This window comes from Nematostella vectensis, chromosome 10, assembly GCF_932526225.1.
Source record: "Nematostella vectensis chromosome 10, jaNemVect1.1, whole genome shotgun sequence".
NCBI classification, from domain to species: domain Eukaryota; kingdom Metazoa; phylum Cnidaria; class Anthozoa; order Actiniaria; family Edwardsiidae; genus Nematostella; species Nematostella vectensis.
The window spans coordinates 2156607-2178428 of NC_064043.1; the positions used below are offsets into that span (position 1 = coordinate 2156607).

A 21822-nucleotide genomic window follows, 5' to 3' on the forward strand; every position below is an offset into this window, starting at 1 on the left:
AGGGCCATTTGACGATAATGACGGGTTTCCTGTGGTCACATCGGTTTCATTTGAAGTCGAATTTGCCGACAGAAAAGCCGCCAGCCAGCATCAACCATCAGACAAGCAACATGTCTTGTGGTAAATCACGGCACGAACTACACTAAGATGGACGAGTACGACTTATCGCAGCTTGAAGATGCCTATATGTACGAAGATTTTAATCCTGATGACTTCATTTTCGCCGAGGAACCAACCGGTCGATTTGGATTCATGCAAACATTCAGGCAATGCGCCGTGCCAACGATAACCCAAACCCTAGACAATGTCGGCCCGTTACTTGTGATGTGTGTTATACTGAGGCTCATTGCTATTTTACGTGTCCCAAGATGGCTTGTTCACTTGGTCTCCGCGCTGACTGGCATAGGAGCGATGACGATATTTATTAAAGAGTATATGGGGTACCCTTTGGTTATGTGCTTGGTTGGGTACCCTGTGCTATTTGTCTTCAAGGGGTACAGAGGTCCTCTCATGTCGCTTGTTTGTCTGGTTTACATTCTAACCTGGTAAGGAAGTACTCATAAAAGCCAGACCTTACAAAATAGTGACACACTTTTTTACATGCATGTAATGGGGTGAACTCAATCCATAATGCTGGTATTCTTCATCCTGTCTTTTTTTTCCAGTGAATTATTTATTGCTAGCCCCAGTGCTTGGCACAGAGTAAGAGGTAAGGGAATTGTTTATTTTCTCATATTTGACAAGAAGGTCCAGCAGACTCAGATTTGTTTAAGGGAGGAATGAAGGAAGGGGGGGGGGGGGGGGGTTCATCCCCTCGTGTATATACACCTCCCTGGCTCTATAGACGAACAGAAATGTTACAGCAACAAAATAACTTTATTTTTATGATGAACTTGATTTATATGATGAACTTGATTTATATGATGATGATAGGTGAAAACAATTCAGAAGCATTGCTTTCTGTGCATTAAGACCCCTTGATGTGCTTTTAATCCCATTTATTAACTGCCTTACCCATTTAAAGCTTATTCTTTCTCATTCTTTATCTGTTAAACAGGGACTCAGATGATACTAGTCATGAAGATGATAAGCATTGCTTTTGACTATGATCAGGGAATACTAGCACAGTTACCAAACCTTTTGGAGTACTTTGGTTATTCTATTAGTGCAAGCTCAATAATTTTTGGGCCGTTCATGAGTTATGATGACTACTCAAAGATATTGACAGGCAAAAGGCTGGTAAGACCATGATGTCGTAACAGAGCAAAATGTTGAGCATCTAATGGTAAAAGGCTGGTAAGACCATGTGGCTGTAACAGAGCAAAATGTTAAGCATCTAATGGTAAAAGGCTGGTAAGACCATGATGTCGTAACAGAGCAAAATGTTGAGCATCTAATGGTAAAAAGACCATGTGGCTGTAACAGGCCAACATGTTAAACACGGATGCGCACTATAAAAGGGACTAGCCTGAGGCAAGCTGTCATTCATCCTTTGACATCACTGAGTCCAGAGCTCTGTAGAGAGACACGAATATGCAACAATAGAGTTCTAGAGTGGCTGATAACACACTATTGAAGCAAACATAGCCTTATCAACAGCTGTTTCTTGAAACAGAACAAAAAATAGCGAGGATTAGATAGGCTTTGAAGCAATGAATATTTCAAATTCCTTGTTTGTACGCACGTGCACTATAATGACACCATTTCAAAAGAAAGAGCGTGCACTGTTTTTGAATTTTATTTTTCAATTCAAACTAGTGCGCGCTGTGTTTGATTTCTCAAGGACAATTTTTGCTCTTGTTCTTGTATAGAATGATCCCCAAACACTTTCCCGAATATGCCTGATAGCTCTTTAACACTCTCTTGTACGTAAAAGTTGTCATAGTTTGTTGTACGGCTTTACTTTTAGCTTGTTTTCTTCCGGCAGTTACATTGGGTAAATTCATCTAGTGTAGTTTTGATTGACGACAACTTGCGCAAGAGCTTGCAAAAAAGAGGGCGGAGCTATCCCATTTATAGCGCGCGTTCATGTTTAAGTATTTTCTCAGATTGACACTACAACAAAGATGACTTTGTCAGGCTTATAATTCTAAGGTTTTCCTAACTCTGTCTGGTAGCACATACATTTAGAGCAAAGGTTTAGTAGTGCAACTGATAACAAAACTGATCAAGAAAGGGGTGGCTGGAACAACATATTGGTGTGACACCTTTTCTACCAACTTTTCCTGAATCTTCCCTCAATGACAAGTAATGTCAAGGGCAGAAGAAAATTCATCATGGTATTGTATTTGGCATAAAATCTAATTTTATTGCCCTATTGCCCTTGTTGTTACAGAGTCTGTCCTGGATATTTGGAGTGACCAGGAGCTTCCTTCTGTGCTTTATCTGTTTGCTACACTCAGTCTGTGTGTCACCATACATCTTTGCCGAGGATGACAACAAGTTAGTAAGCACTTTAGAACCATTTGCTGGAAGGAGAAATTAATCAAAAAATGTTTTTAACCCTGTGTTGGGGTACTACTGTGGAATCTCAACATATTGATAATCTTAATAATGATGTTGATTTCTGGTCCTGCCAACCATAATATAGCATATATGGGAAATCACCCTGATTTGATTGGGATAATAGCGCGCGCGAATAGCTCTCTCCCTGGGAGTTTTCACAAGTTTTGCAAATTCCCTCGAGCAGAAAGCAAAACACATATGCGCAGTAAATTTCGAGACAATATTACATAAAAGCAAATAGTGCATCCTATTCAGGAAAAGACGAGGAATCTGATGGTGTACAAATTAATCTGTAAACAACTAGGAAAATATAAAAACTAGACGATTATTTATCAAGCTTATTCAAATTTGTTCAATTTAGTGAACACGAAGAAACAAAACACAAATTCTTTTGACAAAATTCTTCTTTAATAAATACACAAATCAATACAATATTTTAAATAAATATACTCACAGTATCCCTGAACACATTCCATGAGTTAATTTCACAGATAAGATTTCAAGACTTGGTAACACAAAGACATTTTATCAAACAGAGTTTTACGGTTTCAAAGTGCGAGTTCTGAACACAGCGACGGTTGACCTTTCTAAATCGGTTTTATGTTTAGAGAACAAAATTTTAGTGCTTTCCGTTGATTTCCTAAACTCATAATCAGTTCACAACATCTTCAATGTACAGTCAACTGAAAGTATTGATTAATTGTTGATTTTCCTTAATTTTTATTTACCAAGAAGGGAGGAATATAGAATTGATTCAAATCGTTCGCACATATTTTGTCTCAAAGAAGCAAAGTAACATGCAAAATATTCAAGTTAATTCATCTAAAAAACCCTTTATTGCATCCTTGTTACCTAGCAGATGTTATGTGATCCAGTAAAGGTTATTTTTGTACCATTTTGATCTCCTGAAATGAAGTATTTTGAGATGAGACTAACCATGTAAATTCACACGTGGTCAAATTTTTGAATTCACCCCGGCCTTATTTATCCAAAATAAATATCATTATACAGATCTTTTCACGAAAATAAGAAGCCTTTATCCATACAGCAGATTTTTAGTGGGTAGATAATTCATTATCACCAGACTAGAGGCAGTACGGAGCCCGGGAAGTGCCATTGTAGATCGCCTACTTTTTTTTTTGGATCGTGTTCATTTTTTAGGGGATTGCGCGTACATTTTAGGGGGTCGCGCTCATTTTTTTTTTCGATCGCGTACACATTTTTTTCTCGACTTTTTTCCCGACTTTTTTCTCGAGTGGTGGTGATGGAGATGTGGTGTAGATGAGGCTTATAATTTAGCGTGATGGGTGTGTGTGTGTTACAATGGTAGTGGTGCGGAGGTTGATTTTAAATTTGTGAGGTCATGGTGTAAATGTGGGTGATAATATATCGGTACCCACCACACACTACCACAACCTATTCTATAGTCCCACTTTATCTTTTCACCACCCTCCTCCACCTACTAGTCTAGCCTATCCACCTTTTCACCGTAATTACATTACTACCATCCCCACTCTAAATTACCTTACAAGCCATCCTTCACCATCACCCTCCAACAACACCATACCATATGATCACACCCACCTCACTACCACACCACTTTAGGCCCCTACGTCTTGGTACGAATACCCGATCCAAACCAAAAAAAAAAAAAGAAGTCGAGAAAAAAGCCGAGAAAAAAGTCGAGAAAAAAGTCGAGAAAAAAGTCGAGAAAAAAGTCGAGAAAAAAGTCGGGAAAAAAGTCGAGGAAAAAAATGTGTACGCGATCGAAAAAAAAAAGGAGAGCGATCCACAAAAATGTACGCGCGATCCCCTAAAAAATGAACATGATCCAAAAAAGTAGGCCATCTACAATGGCACTTACCGGGCCCCGTACTATCGGGTCTCCAAGAATTCAACATGGCGGTCGTGCAAGACAAGTGATTTCACTACAAGGCACTGTTCTATTGTTCGGTTGCTAGGAGATGCGCAAAAGAGCTCAATTGAATTCAATTCTTTGTCATGCCACAGCTGAATTTTCAAAAGCTTTACTCGCCGGGGAGGGGATCTAGAGGGTTTTTTCTCGCGCGCGCGAAAGCCGGGCGGTACAGGGCGGTATAGGGAAATAGGACAGTTTTTTCGCCGGGCGTTTCAGGGCGGTATGGGAGCGAATGGGGATTTTTTTTGGCGTATCATTATGTATCTGTTTTACTGTAATCATATTTTTTGTACCCAAAATATTATCAGTGAAGATACATGTGCTTGTCCAAGAGGCAAATAAACAATATTTCTATTTCTATTGCTATTGGAATTTAACACAACCTTTTGTTACCATCTAGAAGAGGGGCACATACAGTAGCTGGGGAGGGGGGGGATGCTGGTGACATGGGGACTACCACATGTAATTTCTTATCAAAGAATAACCCATGGGCCCCCTACATCACATGACATGGTGATAATCATGATTTTCCAATGCATGAATTGCTATTTACAGGTGGCTAGTAGCATACCAGACAGCCATGTCATTCCGATTTAGTCATTACTTCGTCAGCTATCTGTCTGAGTGCACCAGCATTGCATGCGGCATTGGTACAGAGACGATATTCAAGGATCACAAGCAGACACACTGGTAATTTTGCTGTCTAGGGTGCACACACATCTAATCACTTGCACTTGTTTTGTATGTCCTTAAGGCAAGCCCTTAGAAGGTGACTGTAACTCAGACCAATAACTTTGTGATGAAATGATTTGACTTTGGTTGTAATGTGATGAGTTCTTTTCTCAGTCCAGCACATTGCCAAGTATCTTCTTTGAACAATGAGATGTCATGTATTTAGAAGGTTATTAGAGAGACAAGTAACTTGAGAAGAAAATTTAGGAATTTTAATTTCTAAAGCTTCTCAAATGTCAGATTTTTCTAGGGGAATGCATTTTTCATTTTTAAAAAAACTCCATAAAAACCCTTCATCAGTTTTACCCGTTAAGTATGTGCTAGCCACTCCCACCTACACCCCTAAAAGATCTTGTACCAGGATTCCACAGAGGTTAATGGGCTGTATATCTTTGTAGGCATTTTGACGTGTCGAGACCACAGCATGTTGAGCTGCCCCGGTCTCTTGTTGAAGTAGTCATTCATTGGAATGTGCCAAACCATGTGTTTCTAAAGAACTGTGAGTAGAACTGAATAATATGCCATGCTAAAAGGGGATACCTTAGTTTTTTTCGTGGGCCACAGATTACTGAAAGAATCTCAGGTGGAGAAATTCAGGTACGGGATGCGTGATGTCAGATGTGGGATGTCATATGCGTGATGTCAGATGCGGAATGTGTGATGTCATATGCGTGATGTCAGGTGCGGAATGTGGGACGTCAGGAGCGTGATTTCAAATGCGGAATATGGGATACCATATGCGGGATGTCAGGTGCGGGGTGTGCGGGATGTCAGGTGCGGGGTGTGCGGGATGTCAGATGCAGGATGTCAGATGCGGAATGTGAGATGTCAGGTTCAGGGTGCATGATGTCAGGTGCGGAATGCGTGATGTCTGATGCGGGATGCTTGATTTACTGTAGGCTAGGGATGCTTGATTTCAGGTGCGGGATGCCTTAACGATTCAGTACTGACTCAAGTGGGAATGAAGGATGAAGTCCTCCCTTTTTTTAGATTTGCTCTCGTAGAATTCTTGAAACCATTTTTTCGACTGAGAGCAATTGTTTTGTAACCTGGAATTTTCCTTCGATAGATGTCTTTAAGAAGACCCAAAGATTTGGTCGATTCATCGCCATCCTGCTTACATTTGGGTGTAGCTCTCTGCTTCATGTGAGTAAGAGGTTTATATTTTATGTAGACGATGAAATGTCTAACGTTGCCCTTTTTCGCTTCCAGGGTCTGAACTTCCAGCTAGCCGCTGTACTGCTGTCCATTGGGGTCTATGCCTATATAGAACACGGTATTTTTACTTTTAAAGATCCTCTATCAGCCGCCATGTTGCCATCCTAGCAAAGACCAAGTGCGAGAATTCCATCGGCTGATGGAAGATTTTGAGTTATTGAATTCAGTATTGAATCGATTGAATTCGGTAAACAAAGTATAAATTTCTTTTTAATATTGTTATTTCGAGATGTCCTCACATTTGTAATATAAACAACAACACACGTGTGGCTGACTGGGGATCGCTGTCTGACCTCTGGCGCGCAAAGCACGTGAGGGAAACGTCGACGTTTTTTTTATTACAGAATGGAGAAGCGCCGTTAATTTCAAGACACATTTTTTCTGTCTCCCTGCCAAATGCCCTTTGACAAGTAATGCCGCATTCACAGCATTGAACTCATTGTTGATATGAGTAGGCCCCTTTCCGGTTGTAAATCCACGACAGTCTTTTCAACTCTTTTATTCTCCTGTATTTGTTAGTTCTTCGAAGCAAGATGGCGGCCTTATTTAATGCATGTATCATGGCGAGAAACTGTCAACCCGGATGCGACCATCAATGGAAAAAGGTATTCTACAGTATTGGTGTGGTAGGTATGCTACAGTACACGGTGTGCTACAGTACTTGGTGTGTTACAGTACTTGGTGTGCTACAGTACTTGGTGTGTTACAGTACTTGGTGTGCTACAGTACTTGGTGTGTTACAGTACTTGGTGTGCTACAGTACTTGGTGTGTTACAGTACTTGGTGTGCTACAGTACTTGGTGTGCTACAGTACTTGGTGTGCTACAGTACTTGGTGTGCTACAGTACTTGGTGTGCTACAGTACACGGTGTGCTACAGTACTTGGTGTGCTACAGTACTTGGTGTGCTACAGTACTTGGTGTGCTACAGTACTTGGTGTGCTACAGTACTTGGTGTGTTACAGTACTTGGTGTGTTACAGTACTTGGTGTGCTACAGTACTTGGTGTGTTACAGTACTTGGTGTGTCACAGTACTTGGTGTGTTACAGTACTTGGTGTGTTACAGTACACGGTGTGCTGCAGTACTTGGTGTGCTGCAGTACTTGGTGTGTTACAGTACTTGGTGTGCTACAGTACTTGGTGTGCTACAGTACTTGGTGTGTCACTACTTGGTGTGTTACAGTACTTGGTGTGCTACAGTACTATGTGTGTTACAGTACTTGGTGTGTTACAGTACTTGGTGTGTTACAGTACTTGGTGTGCTACAGTACTTGGTGTGTTACAGTACTTGGTGTGCTACAGTACTTGGTGTGTTACAGTACTTGGTGTGCTACAGTACTTGGTGTGCTACAGTATACGGTGTGTTACAGTACTTGGTGTGTTACAGTACTTGGTGTGCTACAGTACTTGGTGTGTTACAGTACTTGGTGTGCTACAGTACTTGGTGTGTTACAGTACTTGGTGTGTTACAGTACTTGGTGTGCTACAGTACTTGGTGTGTTACAGTACTTGGTGTGCTACAGTACTTGGTGTGTTACAGTACTTGGTGTGTTACAGTACTTGGTGTGCTACAGTACTTGGTGTGCTACAGTACTTGGTGTGCTACAGTTCTTGGTGTGCTACAGTACTTGGTGTGCTACAGTACTTGGTGTGCTACAGTTCTTGGTGTGCTACAGTACTTGGTGTGCTACAGTACTTGGTGTGTTACAGTACTTGGTGTGTTACAGTACTTGGTGTGTTACAGTACTTGGTGTGTTACAGTACTTGGTGTGCTACAGTACTTGGTGTGTTACAGTACTTGGTGTGTTAGTACACGGTGTGCTACAGTACTTGGTGTGTTACAGTACTTGGTGTGTTACAGTACTTGGTGTGTTACAGTACTTGGTGTGTTACAGTACTTGGTGTGCTACAGTACTTGGTGTGCTACAGTACTTGGTGTGCTACAGTACTTGGTGTGCTACAGTACTTGGTGTGTTACAGTACTTGGTGTGTTACAGTACTTGGTGTGTTACAGTACTTGGTGTGCTACAGTACTTGGTGTGTTACAGTACTTGGTGTGTTAGTACACGGTGTGCTACAGTACTTGGTGTGTTACAGTACACGGTGTGCTACAGTACTTGGTGTGCTACAGTACTTGGTGTGCTACAGTACTTGGTGTGCTACAGTACTTGGTGTGCTACAGTACTTGGTGTGCTATAGTACTTGGTGTGTTTCAGTACTTGGTGTGCTACAGTACTTGGTGTGTTACAGTACTTGGTGTGCTACAGTACACGGTGTGTTACAGTACTTGGTGTGTTACAGTACTTGGTGTGTTACAGTACACGGTGTGTTACAGTACTTGGTGTGTTACAGTACTTGGTGTGTCACAGTACTTGGTGTGCTACAGTACTTGGTGTGCTACAGTACTTGGTGTGCTACTTGGTGTGTTACAGTACATGGTGTGTTACAGTACACGGTGTGTTACAGTACACGGTGTGCTACAGTACTTGGTGTGTTACAGTACTTGGTGTGTTACAGTACTTGTTGTGTTACAGTACACGGTGTGTCACAGTACTTGGTGTGTTACAGTACTTGGTGTGCTACAGTACTTGGTGTGTTACAGTACTTGGTGTGTTACAGTACTTGTGTGTTACAGTAGACGGTGTGCTACAGCACTTGGTGTGTTACAGTACACGGTGTGCTACAGTACTTGGTGTGTTACAGTACTTGGTGTGTTACAGTACTTGGTGTGTTACAGTACACGGTGTGCTACAGTACTTGGTGTGTTACAGTACTTGGTGTGTTACAGTACTGGTGTGCTACAGTACTTGGTGTGTTACAGTAGACGGTGTGCTACAGCACTTGGTGTGTTACAGTACTTGGTGTGTTACAGTACTTGGTGTGTTACAGTACTTGGTGTGTTACAGTACTTGGTGTGCTACAGTACACGGTGTGTTACAGTACTTGGTGTGTCACAGTACTTGGTGTGCTACAGTACTTGGTGTGTTACAGTACTTGGTGTGCTACAGTACTTGGTGTGCTACAGTACTTGGTGTGCTACAGTACTTGGTGTGCTACAGTACACGGTGTGCTACAGTACTTGGTGTGTTACAGTACACGGTGTGCTACACTGTACTTGTGTGTTACAGTAGACGGTGTGCTACAGCACTTGGTGTGTTACAGTACACGGTGTGCTACAGTACTTGGTGTGTTACAGTACTTGGTGTGTTACAGTACTTGGTGTGTTACAGTACACGGTGTGCTACAGTACTTGGTGTGTTACAGTACTTGGTGTGTTACAGTACTGGTGTGCTACAGTACTTGGTGTGTTACAGTAGACGGTGTGCTACAGCACTTGGTGTGTTACAGTACTTGGTGTGTTACAGTACTTGGTGTGTTACAGTACTTGGTGTGTTACAGTACTTGGTGTGCTACAGTACACGGTGTGTTACAGTACTTGGTGTGTCACAGTACTTGGTGTGCTACAGTACTTGGTGTGTTACAGTACTTGGTGTGTTACAGTACTTGGTGTGTTACAGTACTTGGTGTGCTACAGTACACGGTGTGTTACAGTACTTGGGTGTCACAGTACTTGGTGTGCTACAGTACTTGGTGTGTTACAGTACTTGGTGTGCTACAGTACTTGGTGTGCTACAGTACTTGGTGTGCTACAGTACTTGGTGTGCTACAGTACACGGTGTGTTACAGTACTTGGTGTGTTACAGTACTTGGTGTGTTACAGTACTTGGTGTGTTTCAGTACTTGGTGTGTTACAGTACTTGGTGTGTTACAGTACTTTGTGTGCTACAGTACTTGGTGTGTTACAGTATACGGTGTGTTACAGTACACGGTGTGCTACAGTACTTGGTGTGTTACAGTATACGGTGTGCTACAGTACTTGGTGTGTTACAGTACTTGGTGTGCTACAGTACTTGGTGTGTTACAGTACTTGGTGTGTTACAGTACTTGGTGTGCTGCAGTACTTGGTGTGTTACAGTTCTTGGTGTGTTACAGTACTTGGTGTGCTACAGTACTTGGTGTGTTACAGTACTTGGTGTGTCACAGTACTTGGTGTGTTACAGTACTTGGTGTGCTACAGTACTTGGTGTGTTACAGTACTTGGTGTGCTGCAGTTCTTGGTGTGTTACAGTACTTGGTGTGCTGCAGTACCTGGTGTGCTACAGTACTTGGTGTGTTATAGTACTTGGTGTGTTACAGTATACGGTGTGCTACAGTACTTGGTGTGTTACAGTACTTGGTGTGTTACAGTACTTGGTGTGCTACAGAACTTGGTGTGCTACAGTACTTGGTGTGTTACAGTACTTGGTGTGCTGCAGTACTTGGTGTGTTACAGTACTTGGTGTGCTGCAGTACCTGGTGTGCTACAGTACTTGGTGTGCTACAGTACTTGGTGTGTTACAGTATACGGTGTGCTACAGTACTTGGTGTGTTACAGTACTTGGTGTGCTACAGTACTTGGTGTGCTACAGTTCTTGGTGTGCTGCAGTACTTGGTGTGTTACAGTACTTGGTGTGCTGCAGTACTTGGTGTGCTACAGTACACGGTGTGCTACAGTACTTGGTGTGTTACAGTACTTGGTGTGTTACAGTACTGGTGTGTTACAGTACTTGGTGTGTTACAGTACTTGGTGTGTTACAGTACTTGGTGTGCTACAGTACACGGTGTGCTACAGTACACGGTGTGTTACAGTACTTGGTGTGTTACAGTACTTGGTGTGTTACAGTACTTGGTGTGCTACAGTACACGGTGTGCTACAGTACACGGTGTGCTACAGTACTTGGTGTGTTACAGTACTTGGTGTGCTACAGTACTTGGTGTGCTACAGTACTTGGTGTGATACAGTACTTGGTGTGCTACAGTACTTGGTGTGTTACAGTACTTGGTGTGTTACAGTACTTGGTGTGTTACAGTACTTGGTGTGTTACAGTACTTGGTGTGCTACAGTACTTGGTGTGCTACAGTACTTGGTGTGCTACAGTACACGGTGTGCTACAGTACTTGGTGTGTTACAGTACTTGGTGTGCTACAGTACTTGGTGTGCTACAGTACTTGGTGTGCTACAGTACTTGGTGTGTTACAGTACTTGGTGTGTTACAGTACTTGGTGTGTTACAGTACTTGGTGTGTTACAGTACTTGGTGTGTTACAGTACTTGGTGTGCTACAGTTCTTGGTGTGCTACAGTACTTGGTGTGATACAGTACTTGGTGTGTTACAGTACTTGGTGTGTTACAGTACTTGGTGTGTTACAGTACTTGGTGTGCTACAGTACTTGGTGTGTTACAGTAGACGGTGTGCTACAGCACTTGGTGTGCTACAGTACTTGGTGTGCTACAGTACTTGGTGTGTTACAGTACTTGGTGTGTTACAGTACTTGGTGTGTTACAGTACTTGGTGTGCTACAGTACTTGGTGTGTTACAGTACTTGGTGTGCTACAGTACTTGGTGTGTTACAGTAGACGGTGTGCTACAGCACTTGGTGTGCTACAGTACTTGGTGTGTTACAGTACTTGGTGTGTTACAGTACTTGGTGTGCTACAGTACTTGGTGTGTTACAGTACTTGGTGTGCTACAGTACTTGGTGTGTTACAGTACTTGGTGTGTTACAGTAGACGGTGTGCTACAGCACTTGGTGTGCTACAGTACTTGGTGTGTTACAGTACTTGGTGTGTTACAGTACTTGGTGTGCTACAGTACTTGGTGTGCTGCAGTACTTGGTGTGCTACAGTACACGGTGTGTTACAGTACTTGGTGTGTTACAGCACTTGGTGTGCTACAGTACCTGGTGTGCTACAGTACTTGGTGTGCTACAGTACTTGGTGTGTTACAGTACTTGGTGTGTTACAGTACTTGGTGTGTTACAGTACTTGGTGTGTTACAGTACTTGGTGTGTTACAGTACTTGGTGTGTTACAGTACACGGTGTGCTACAGTACTTGGTGTGCTACAGCACTTGGTGTGCTACAGTACTTGGTGTGTTACAGTACTTGGTGTGTTACAGTACTTGGTGTGCTACAGTACTTGGTGTGTTACAGTACTTGGTGTGTTACAGTACTTGTGTGTTACAGTAGACGGTGTGTTACAGTACTTGGTGTGCTACAGTACTTGGTGTGTTACAGTACACGGTGTGCTACAGTACTTGGTGTGCTACAGTACTTGGTGTGCTACAGTACTTGGTGTGCTACAGTACTTGGTGTGCTACAGTACTTGGTGTGCTACTTGGTGTGTTACAGTACTTGGTGTGCTACAGTACTTGGTGTGCTACTTGGTGTGTTACAGTAGACGGTGTGTTACAGTACTTGGTGTGTTTCAGTACTTGGTGTGCTACAGTACTTGGTGTGTTACAGTACTTGGTGTGCTACAGTACACAGTGTGTTACAGTACTTGGTGTGTCACAGTACTTGGTGTGCTACAGTACTTGGTGTGCTACAGTACTTGGTGTGCTACTTGGTGTGTTACAGTACACGGTGTGTTACAGTACACGGTGTGTTACAGTACACGGTGTGCTACAGTACTTGGTGTGTTACAGTACTTGGTGTGCTACAGTACTTGGTGTGCTATAGTACTTGGTGTGTTTCAGTACTTGGTGTGCTACAGTACTTGGTGTGTTACAGTAGACGGTGTGCTACAGCACTTGGTGTGCTACAGTACTTGGTGTGTTACAGTACTTGGTGTGTTACAGTACTTGGTGTGTTACAGTACTTGGTGTGCTACAGTACTTGGTGTGTTACAGTACTTGGTGTGCTACAGTACTTGGTGTGCTATAGTACTTGGTGTGTTTCAGTACTTGGTGTGCTACAGTACTTGGTGTGTTACAGTAGACGGTGTGCTACAGCACTTGGTGTGCTACAGTACTTGGTGTGTTACAGTACTTGGTGTGTTACAGTACTTGGTGTGTTACAGTACTTGGTGTGCTACAGTACTTGGTGTGCTACAGTACTTGGTGTGTTACAGTAGACGGTGTGCTACAGCACTTGGTGTGCTACAGTACTTGGTGTGTTACAGTACTTGGTGTGTTACAGTAGACGGTGTGCTACAGCACTTGGTGTGCTACAGTACTTGGTGTGTTACAGTACTTGGTGTGTTACAGTACTTGGTGTGTTACAGTACTTGGTGTGCTACAGTACTTGGTGTGCTACAGTACTTGGTGTGTTACAGTAGACGGTGTGCTACAGCACTTGGTGTGCTACAGTACTTGGTGTGTTACAGTACTTGGTGTGTTACAGTACTTGGTGTGCTACAGTACTTGGTGTGTTACAGTACTTGGTGTGCTACAGTACTTGGTGTGCTGCAGTACTTGGTGTGCTGCAGTACCTGGTGTGCTACAGTACTTGGTGTGCTACAGTACTTGGTGTGTTACAGTACTTGGTGTGTTACAGTACTTGGTGTGTTACAGTACTTGGTGTGTTACAGTACTTGGTGTGTTACAGTACTTGGTGTGTTACAGTACTTGGTGTGTTACAGTACTTGGTGTGTTACAGTACTTGGTGTGTTACAGTACTTGGTGTGCTACAGTACTTGGTGTGCTACAGTACACGGTGTGCTACAGTACTTGGTGTGTTACAGTACTTGTGTGTTACAGTAGACGGTGTGTTACAGTACTTGGTGTGTTACAGTACTTGGTGTGCTACAGTACTTGGTGTGTTACAGTACACGGTGTGCTACAGTACTTGGTGTGCTACAGTACTTGGTGTGCTACAGTACTTGGTGTGCTACAGTACTTGGTGTGTTACAGTACTTGGTGTGCTACAGTACACGGTGTGTTACAGTACTTGGTGTGTCACAGTACTTGGTGTGCTACAGTACTTGGTGTGCTACAGTACTTGGTGTGCTACTTGGTGTGTTACAGTACACGGTGTGTTACAGTACACGGTGTGTTACAGTACACGGTGTGCTACAGTACTTGGTGTGTTACAGTACTTGGTGTGCTACAGTACTTGGTGTGCTATAGTACTTGGTGTGTTTCAGTACTTGGTGTGCTACAGTACTTGGTGTGTTACAGTACTTGTTGTGTTACAGTACACGGTGTGTCACAGTACTTGGTGTGTTACAGTACTTGGTGTGCTACAGTACTTGGTGTGTTACAGTACTTGGTGTGTTACAGTACTTGTGTGTTACAGTAGACGGTGTGCTACAGCACTTGGTGTGTTACAGTACACGGTGTGCTACAGTACTTGGTGTGTTACAGTACTTGGTGTGTTACAGTACTTGGTGTGTTACAGTACACGGTGTGCTACAGTACTTGGTGTGTTACAGTACTTGGTGTGTTACAGTACTGGTGTGCTACAGTACTTGGTGTGTTACAGTAGACGGTGTGCTACAGCACTTGGTGTGTTACAGTACTTGGTGTGTTACAGTACTTGGTGTGTTACAGTACTTGGTGTGCTGCAGTACACGGTGTGCTACAGTACACGGTGTGCTACAGTACTTGGTGTGTTACAGTATACGGTGTGTTACAGTACACGGTGTGCTACAGTACTTGGTGTGTTACAGTATACGGTGTGCTACAGTACTTGGTGTGTTACAGTACTTGGTGTGCTACAGTACTTGGTGTGCTACAGTACTTGGTGTGTTACAGTACTTGGTGTGCTGCAGTACTTGGTGTGTTACAGTACTTGGTGTGCTGCAGTACCTGGTGTGCTACAGTACTTGGTGTGTTATAGTACTTGGTGTGTTACAGTATACGGTGTGCTACAGTACTTGGTGTGTTACAGTACTTGGTGTGTTACAGTACTTGGTGTGCTACAGTACTTGGTGTGCTACAGTACTTGGTGTGTTACAGTACTTGGTGTGCTGCAGTACTTGGTGTGTTACAGTACTTGGTGTGCTGCAGTACCTGGTGTGCTACAGTACTTGGTGTGCTACAGTACTTGGTGTGTTACAGTATACGGTGTGCTACAGTACTTGGTGTGTTACAGTACTTGGTGTGCTACAGTACTTGGTGTGCTACAGTTCTTGGTGTGCTGCAGTACTTGGTGTGTTACAGTACTTGGTGTGCTGCAGTACTTGGTGTGCTACAGTACACGGTGTGCTACAGTACTTGGTGTGTTACAGTACTTGGTGTGTTACAGTACTTGGTGTGCTACAGTACTTGGTGTGTTACAGTACTTGGTGTGTTACAGTACTTGGTGTGTTACAGTACTTGGTGTGTTACAGTACTTGGTGTGCTACAGTACTTGGTGTGTTACAGTACTTGGTGTGTTACAGTACTTGGTGTGTTACAGTACTTGGTGTGTTACAGTACTTGGTGTGCTACAGTTCTTGGTGTGCTACAGTACTTGGTGTGATACAGTACTTGGTGTGCTACAGTACTTGGTGTGATACAGTACTTGGTGTGTGTAATAAAAGGTGTTTACTTCAAACTTCGGTTGTTTTTTGTACAATAACGCTCTACAAAATCAAATCTACCGAGTGAAAAACTACAACATAAGACAACGAGGAGCCCTATGCTCGGGGGGCCCATAAGATAAATAAGGGGCCACAGGGGGCCCAAAACAAATAATATTATAACATCTCCCTTCTCAACAAAGTGTTAGGTTAAGTGTTCAATAAATGTTCTTAACAATGTTCAATAAGTCTTTGTGGTTTTTTGATAACCCTGCCAGATGCTGTGCTCATCGGTGTCGTCTCGTGTTGCCTCTCAGAAGACTTTGGTGGTGTAGGCGATGCTGTCACATCATTGCTTAACTGTGTGGGGTTGTTGGTACTTTCTGGTGGTAGTTGAGGAATGGCTGGTATAACAAAAGGACTTGTGCTCATCGATTGATCATTAGGTGTTGAAATGATTTGTCGTCGATTTCTCCTGAAGACACGCCCACGCTCATCTCCTAATAAGTACGATCGGGGCAATACTTCTGCTTTCCTCCACTCAGCCTCCCGGTTTGGACGGATACGCACCTTATCTCCAACTTGTAAAGGAGGGAGATCATGACTATGACTATCATAATACTTTTTTGAAACACTCTGACGATGTTTCAATGTCTTCACAACTTGATTTGGGTCAACAGGCTGAGGCAGTAGCAAACGTCGATGAGTCGGTAGTTGGGTACGTGTTCTCCTACTCATTAGCAGCTGAGCTGGAGACACACCTAAGTCATCAAAGGGTGTATTCCTGTATTTGAGTAATCCTTCAAAAGGATCTTTGTTGTCAGCAGCCGCTTTCTTTAAAATCCGTTTTGCGGTCTGAACTGCTTTCTCGGCAGCTCCATTTGATTGTGGATACTCTGGAGAGCTTGTGGTGTGACGGAAACCCCACTCATCTGCAAACTTTTTGAACTCATGTGAACTATTAAAAAGGTTTCTAGTGTTACTGTACTGGGAGCCATTGTCGCTCAGAACTTCCACCGGGATCCCAAACCTTGCAAAAATCTTCTTTAAGTTATTGATAACACAATTAGCAGTGGTTTGGCGTAACAACTCAATCTCAAAGTACTTTGAATACAAATCGGTAACAAGCAAATAGGAATGTCCGGCATATTCAAAGATGTCAGTACTGATCACTTGCCAAGGCAATCCAGGAACCTCACGTGGTAGTAGGGTCTCTCTTGGCTGTTGGTTTCGGAAGGCATTACATATGGAGCAGGAACTAATCTTGTCTTTGATCTGTGCAGTCATTGAGGGCCAGAAAACATATTCTCTTGCAAAACTGAGACTTTTGTTCTCACCCATGTGTGCGCCATGAATTTCTTCTAGCACCTCTGCCCTCAACGATCTCGGGACAATGATTCTGTCTGCTTTGAATAACAAACCATCTTCTACGCTAAGTTCCTCTCTAAAACTCCAGTATTCTCTCGCTAGCTCATCAAGTTGATGTTTTTCTGCTGGCCAACCTTTAACGACATATTCCATGACCACTTGAGAGGTAACATCGCAGTTTGATGCTTCCTTGAATTTTTGCAAAGTGCTTGAATCTACACCAAGACTGTCAATTAAGTTGATTCCAATCATCTCTTCTGGTTCACTAACTGGTTTAGTGTCACTAACTGGGGCTCTGCTTAAGCAATCTGAGATGAATTGTTTCTTTCCTGGCACATAACGAACATCAAGGTCATACTTTGTCAGCTTTAACAACATCCTCTGCAATCTCGGTGGTGCTTCATTCAAGGGCTTTTTGAAGATGGCTTCTAGTGGTTTGTGGTCGGTTTCAACTACAACACGACGTCCATAAACATAAGTATGGAACTTTTCAGTTCCCCAGACAATTGCCAGAAGCTCTCGCTCGATGTTGGCATACCTTGTCTCAGCAGGTGATAGTGTTTTTGAGCCAAATGCTACAGGTCTTTCGTCCTGCAGAATCACAGCACCTAATCCCGTGCCACTTGCATCAACATTAAGCACTGTCTCTTTGGTGTTGTCAAAATAGGCTAAAACTGGCGCTGAGGTAATGACTGCTTTGAGCTTGTCAAATGCATGCTGTTGAGGTGTCTCCCATACGAATGCGGTATCATTCCTTGTTAGCTGCGAGATAGGGCCCTGGAGATCAGCTTTATGTTCAATAAATTTATCCAGATAGTTTACAGTTCCTAGGAAACGTAGTATGCCATCTTTATCGGTCGGGGCAGGCATCTCGTTGATAGCTCTTACCTTTTCAGGATCAGGCTTTAAACCGTCTGCAGTAAATAGGTGTCCAACGTAGCTGACTTCAGGAACTCGAAGTTTGGCTTTACGTGGATTGAACTTTAGACCTATCTCACGGCTCCTCTTCAATACTGCAATCATCTTGTCATCTAGCTCACATTGATTTCCACCATGTATCAAAAAGTCGTCAACGATTATTTCTACTGGTACTCCTGCGAAGAGTCGGTCCATCTCTCGTTGGTAAATCTCGGGCGCGGAACTTATGCCAAATGGGAGCCGCAGGAATCTGTATCGACCCCAGGGGGTATTGAAAGTCAGGAGCTTCGAGCTTTCTTCGTCTACTGGTAGTTGCCAAAAACCGCTGCATGCATCCAACGTTGAGAATATTTCAGCACCGGTGAGTTTGTTGGCAACCTGTTCCACTGTGGCCATCGGATAATGGGGTCTCTTGAGGGCTCTATTGAGGTCACGTGGGTCTATACATATTCTGATGTTGTCTTTGGTTGGTGGGCTTTTCTTTTCTTTGCCTTTTCGTTTATCGATTACTAACATCGAAGAGACCCAAGGGGTATGTTCTTCTTCTTTAACAATGATCCCATCTTCTTCCATCTCTCTCAGCTTCTGTTGAGTTGGGTCTAACATGGATACTGGGATCTTTCTGGGTGCGTGTATAACTGGAGTTACTGCAGAGTCTACCTCTAGGTGTACTTTGTTGGGTAACATTCCTGGTTTGTTACTGAAGCAATCAAGGTAATCTTTCAGAACAGGGTCACTTGTGAGGGTTGTGGTACTTTTGCTTTGTTCTCTGGACAAGTCGATGTTTGATGTTTGTGCTGATGGTGAATCTAGCAATGTGAGATCCATGAACTGTAGGACTTCAAGATCAAGGCAAGCCTCACAACTTAGTAGTGGGGTGAACTCTCCATCAACTACAAGATATAACAGATCTATCTTTCGATCTTTGTACTGTGTTGGAAGGCGGACACATCCTTTAGGGTAGATGGGCTTAGTCGCAAGCCAGCCCTTCAAAGGCTGGTGTAAACGTTTCAACGGCTTGTTGGTGATGCTCTTGTACAAGTTGTAGGGGATGACAGTAGCCTCCGCACCCGTGTCTGCTTTCAGTTTGACCTCTTTTCCTGCTATCATGACTTTTATCAGGCTCTTTTTGGGTTGCTGGTTCTGTAACACGCTTCCGACTTCAATGGATCCAAAGTATGTGTGGGTTTCGTTGCTGTCACTTGAGTCATACTCCTGTTCCACCACATGCACTTCTGGATCTTTTTTCTGTTTGTTTTTACACATCTTTGCAAAATGGCCTGTTTTGCTACAAATCTTGCAATTCCTTTTAAAAGCTGGGCATCGTGTTGGGTGTGCAAATGAATGGCGATATCCACAGAACTTACAAGACGGCTGTTCTTTCTTAACTTGGACTGGTTGCACAGACACTGTTTTACTTGGGACTACTGTCTGTGGAACAAACTTATACTTCTGCAGCTCAGTCGCCTCATAAGTTCTGCAGTAATCATGCGCGGTTTGTAGGGTAAGGTCTGGCTTTTTCAACAACTCCCCTCGCAATTCATCGCTGGTTACTCCCCCCACAATACGGTCTCGTATCAATGAATCTCTAAGTGCTCCAAAGTCACAGTTTAATGAAAGCCGTTTTAGCTCACTAACAAAGTTGTCAATTCGTTCACCCTCCTTTTGGTTTCTAAGATTGAAGAGCAGTCGCTCATAAATGACATTCTTAGCTCCTCGACAAAGTTCATGGAACTTTCGGCACACATCACCATAAGATTCATTACTCTCGCCTGCAGTATACACAAAGTGGCTATACTCTTCAATTGCACTCGGTCCAGCACAGTTAAGTAACAAATTAACTTTTAACTTATCTCCCTTGTCGTCCTTTCCTTTTGCAACCAAGTAAATTTCGAACTGCATTAGGAACTTTCTCCAATTTTCTGATGCATTCGCATCCAACACCAAAGGTCCCGGAGCTCGATGATACATTTCCCCACTTTCGGCCATCGTTTCCTTGTTTTGTCGACTTTTCTTTAACAATTAATATTCTCCAGTGGTTAACCACTTCTGACACCATGTAATAAAAGGTGTTTACTTCAAACTTCGGTTGTTTTTTGTACAATAACGCTCTACAAAATCAAATCTACCGAGTGAAAAACTACAACATAAGACAACGAGGAGCCCTATGCTCGGGGGGCCCATAAGATAAATAAGGGGCCACAGGGGGCCCAAAACAAATAATATTATAACAGTGTGCTACAGTACTTGGTGTGTTACAGTACTTGGTGTGCTACAGTACTTGGTGTGCTACAGTACTTGGTGTGCTACAGTACTTGGTGTGCTACAGTACTTGGTGTGCTACAGTACTTGGTGTGTTACAGTACTTGGTGTGTTACAGTACTTGGTGTGTTACAGTACTTGGTGTGTTACAGTACTTGGTGTGTTACAGTACTTGGTGTGCTACAGTACTTGGTGTGTTACAGTACTTGGTGTGTTACAGTACTTGGTGTGTTACAGTACTTGGTGTGCTACAGTACTTGGTGTGTTACAGTACTTGGTGTGCTACAGTACTTGGTGTGTTACAGTACTTGGTGTGTTACAGTACTTGGTGTGTTACAGTACTTGGTGTGCTACAGTACTTGGTGTGTTACAGTACTTGGTGTGTTACAGTACTTGGTGTGCTACAGTACTTGGTGTGTTACAGTACTTGGTGTGCTACAGTACTTGGTGTGTTACAGTACTTGGTGTGTTACAGTACTGGTGTGATAGTGAGGATGGCGCGTAGTAGTTAAGGAGCGTAAAAGAAAATACGTACGTGTCGTTATTCATTATTATATTTTTTGTGATGCAGAGGACTGTCTGTAAATAACCTGTCAGTGTCCGGCCCTTGTTTTCGTTCCCTTTCAAGTATATACCGAAAAGCGAAAGAGGTTTAACTTTCTTATCCAACTTTACAAAAATCGTGTATTTAATTTCATAGTTCTCGGCTCGCGCGATTGATGCTGTTTGTTTTCTCGTCTTAAAACAGGGAAATTTCTGGGTAATGGCTGCGAATTTGACATTTACCTCTCTGTCCGTGTTCCATCTCGCGTATTTGGGAATCATGTTTGGTGGAGATGTGTCAACACAGGAAAAGGTAGATGTTTTTTGTATCCAAACAGATCTTTACTGGTAAAATAGGCGTTTCCCCTTTATATTTTATCTCGCAAAGACGAGATATTAGACGCTATAAATTTCCACGTGGTTTGCACGAATGGAGTTTTACAAATCCCTTATTCGAAACACTTAGCCCTAGTACCTGGCGTTCTTTCGGTATTCCTGTGGTAGTTGAAGTAACATCACCTGAAGCCCTCTTGTACGGGTTGCTCTTCTCAGTCCCCCTCTCCCACACGGCCAACCACAGGGGTCCCAACTGAACTCCCCCGAACAGGGACTAGGCTGTTCAAAGATGTGTGTTCAGAGATGTGTCCAACTAACAGTGCATCGTATTCTGTTTCCAGGGTTACGGGATGTGGCATACATTACGTCACTGGACGCATTTGGATTTTGCCAGTCACTGGGTGGCTCTCGCGACATTCGCCGTTAGTCTAGTTCTACCTTAGATTATGTTTCCCATAGATTATGACTTAGACTGGCATAGCAGATACACCAAACCAGTAACTTAAGACAAGACTCCCACCTCCACCCTCAAGGTATCTCAGTGCCAGCGAGTAAAAACCCCTTACCTCCGGGGATAAGAATCTTATACAAATGAAGCTACGGGAAATGATGTTCTATTCGGTTTTCTATTCGTCTGAGCGCAAAATAAAATATAATTTCTTTCAATAATTTTTGGTCTGCCCTGATGAAAGACGAAC

General features: G+C 43.1%; 1 protein-coding gene across 1 annotated transcript; it reads left to right on the top strand.

Moving 5' to 3' along the window:
• The first annotated feature begins 5 nt into the window (after nucleotides 1-5).
• LOC5512182 (protein-serine O-palmitoleoyltransferase porcupine) lies at nucleotides 6-21793 on the top strand. Its single transcript, XM_048733798.1, has 11 exons — nucleotides 6-545; nucleotides 666-709; nucleotides 1058-1239; nucleotides 2336-2442; nucleotides 4979-5113; nucleotides 5554-5654; nucleotides 6225-6301; nucleotides 6368-6431; nucleotides 6893-6978; nucleotides 20994-21101; nucleotides 21466-21793. Exons 1-11 carry the CDS (start codon nucleotides 148-150, stop codon nucleotides 21565-21567), a joined length of 1404 nt encoding a protein of 467 aa, XP_048589755.1. The 5' UTR covers nucleotides 6-147; the 3' UTR covers nucleotides 21568-21793.
• Nucleotides 21794-21822: the final 29 nt, after the last annotated feature.

What these genes read in the sequence shown, in the direction of transcription:
- LOC5512182 (XM_048733798.1), top strand. Translation starts at nt 148, where the DNA reads ATGGACGAGTACGACTTATCGCAGCTTGAAGATGCCTATATGTACGAA. An exon ending in TTTGCCGAGGATGACAACAA is followed by an intron (nt 2,443 to 4,978) that starts GTTAGTAAGCAC and finishes TGCTATTTACAG; the next exon opens with GTGGCTAGTAGCATACCAGA. An exon ending in ATGTGTCAACACAGGAAAAG is followed by an intron (nt 21,102 to 21,465) that starts GTAGATGTTTTT and finishes TTCTGTTTCCAG; the next exon opens with GGTTACGGGATGTGGCATAC.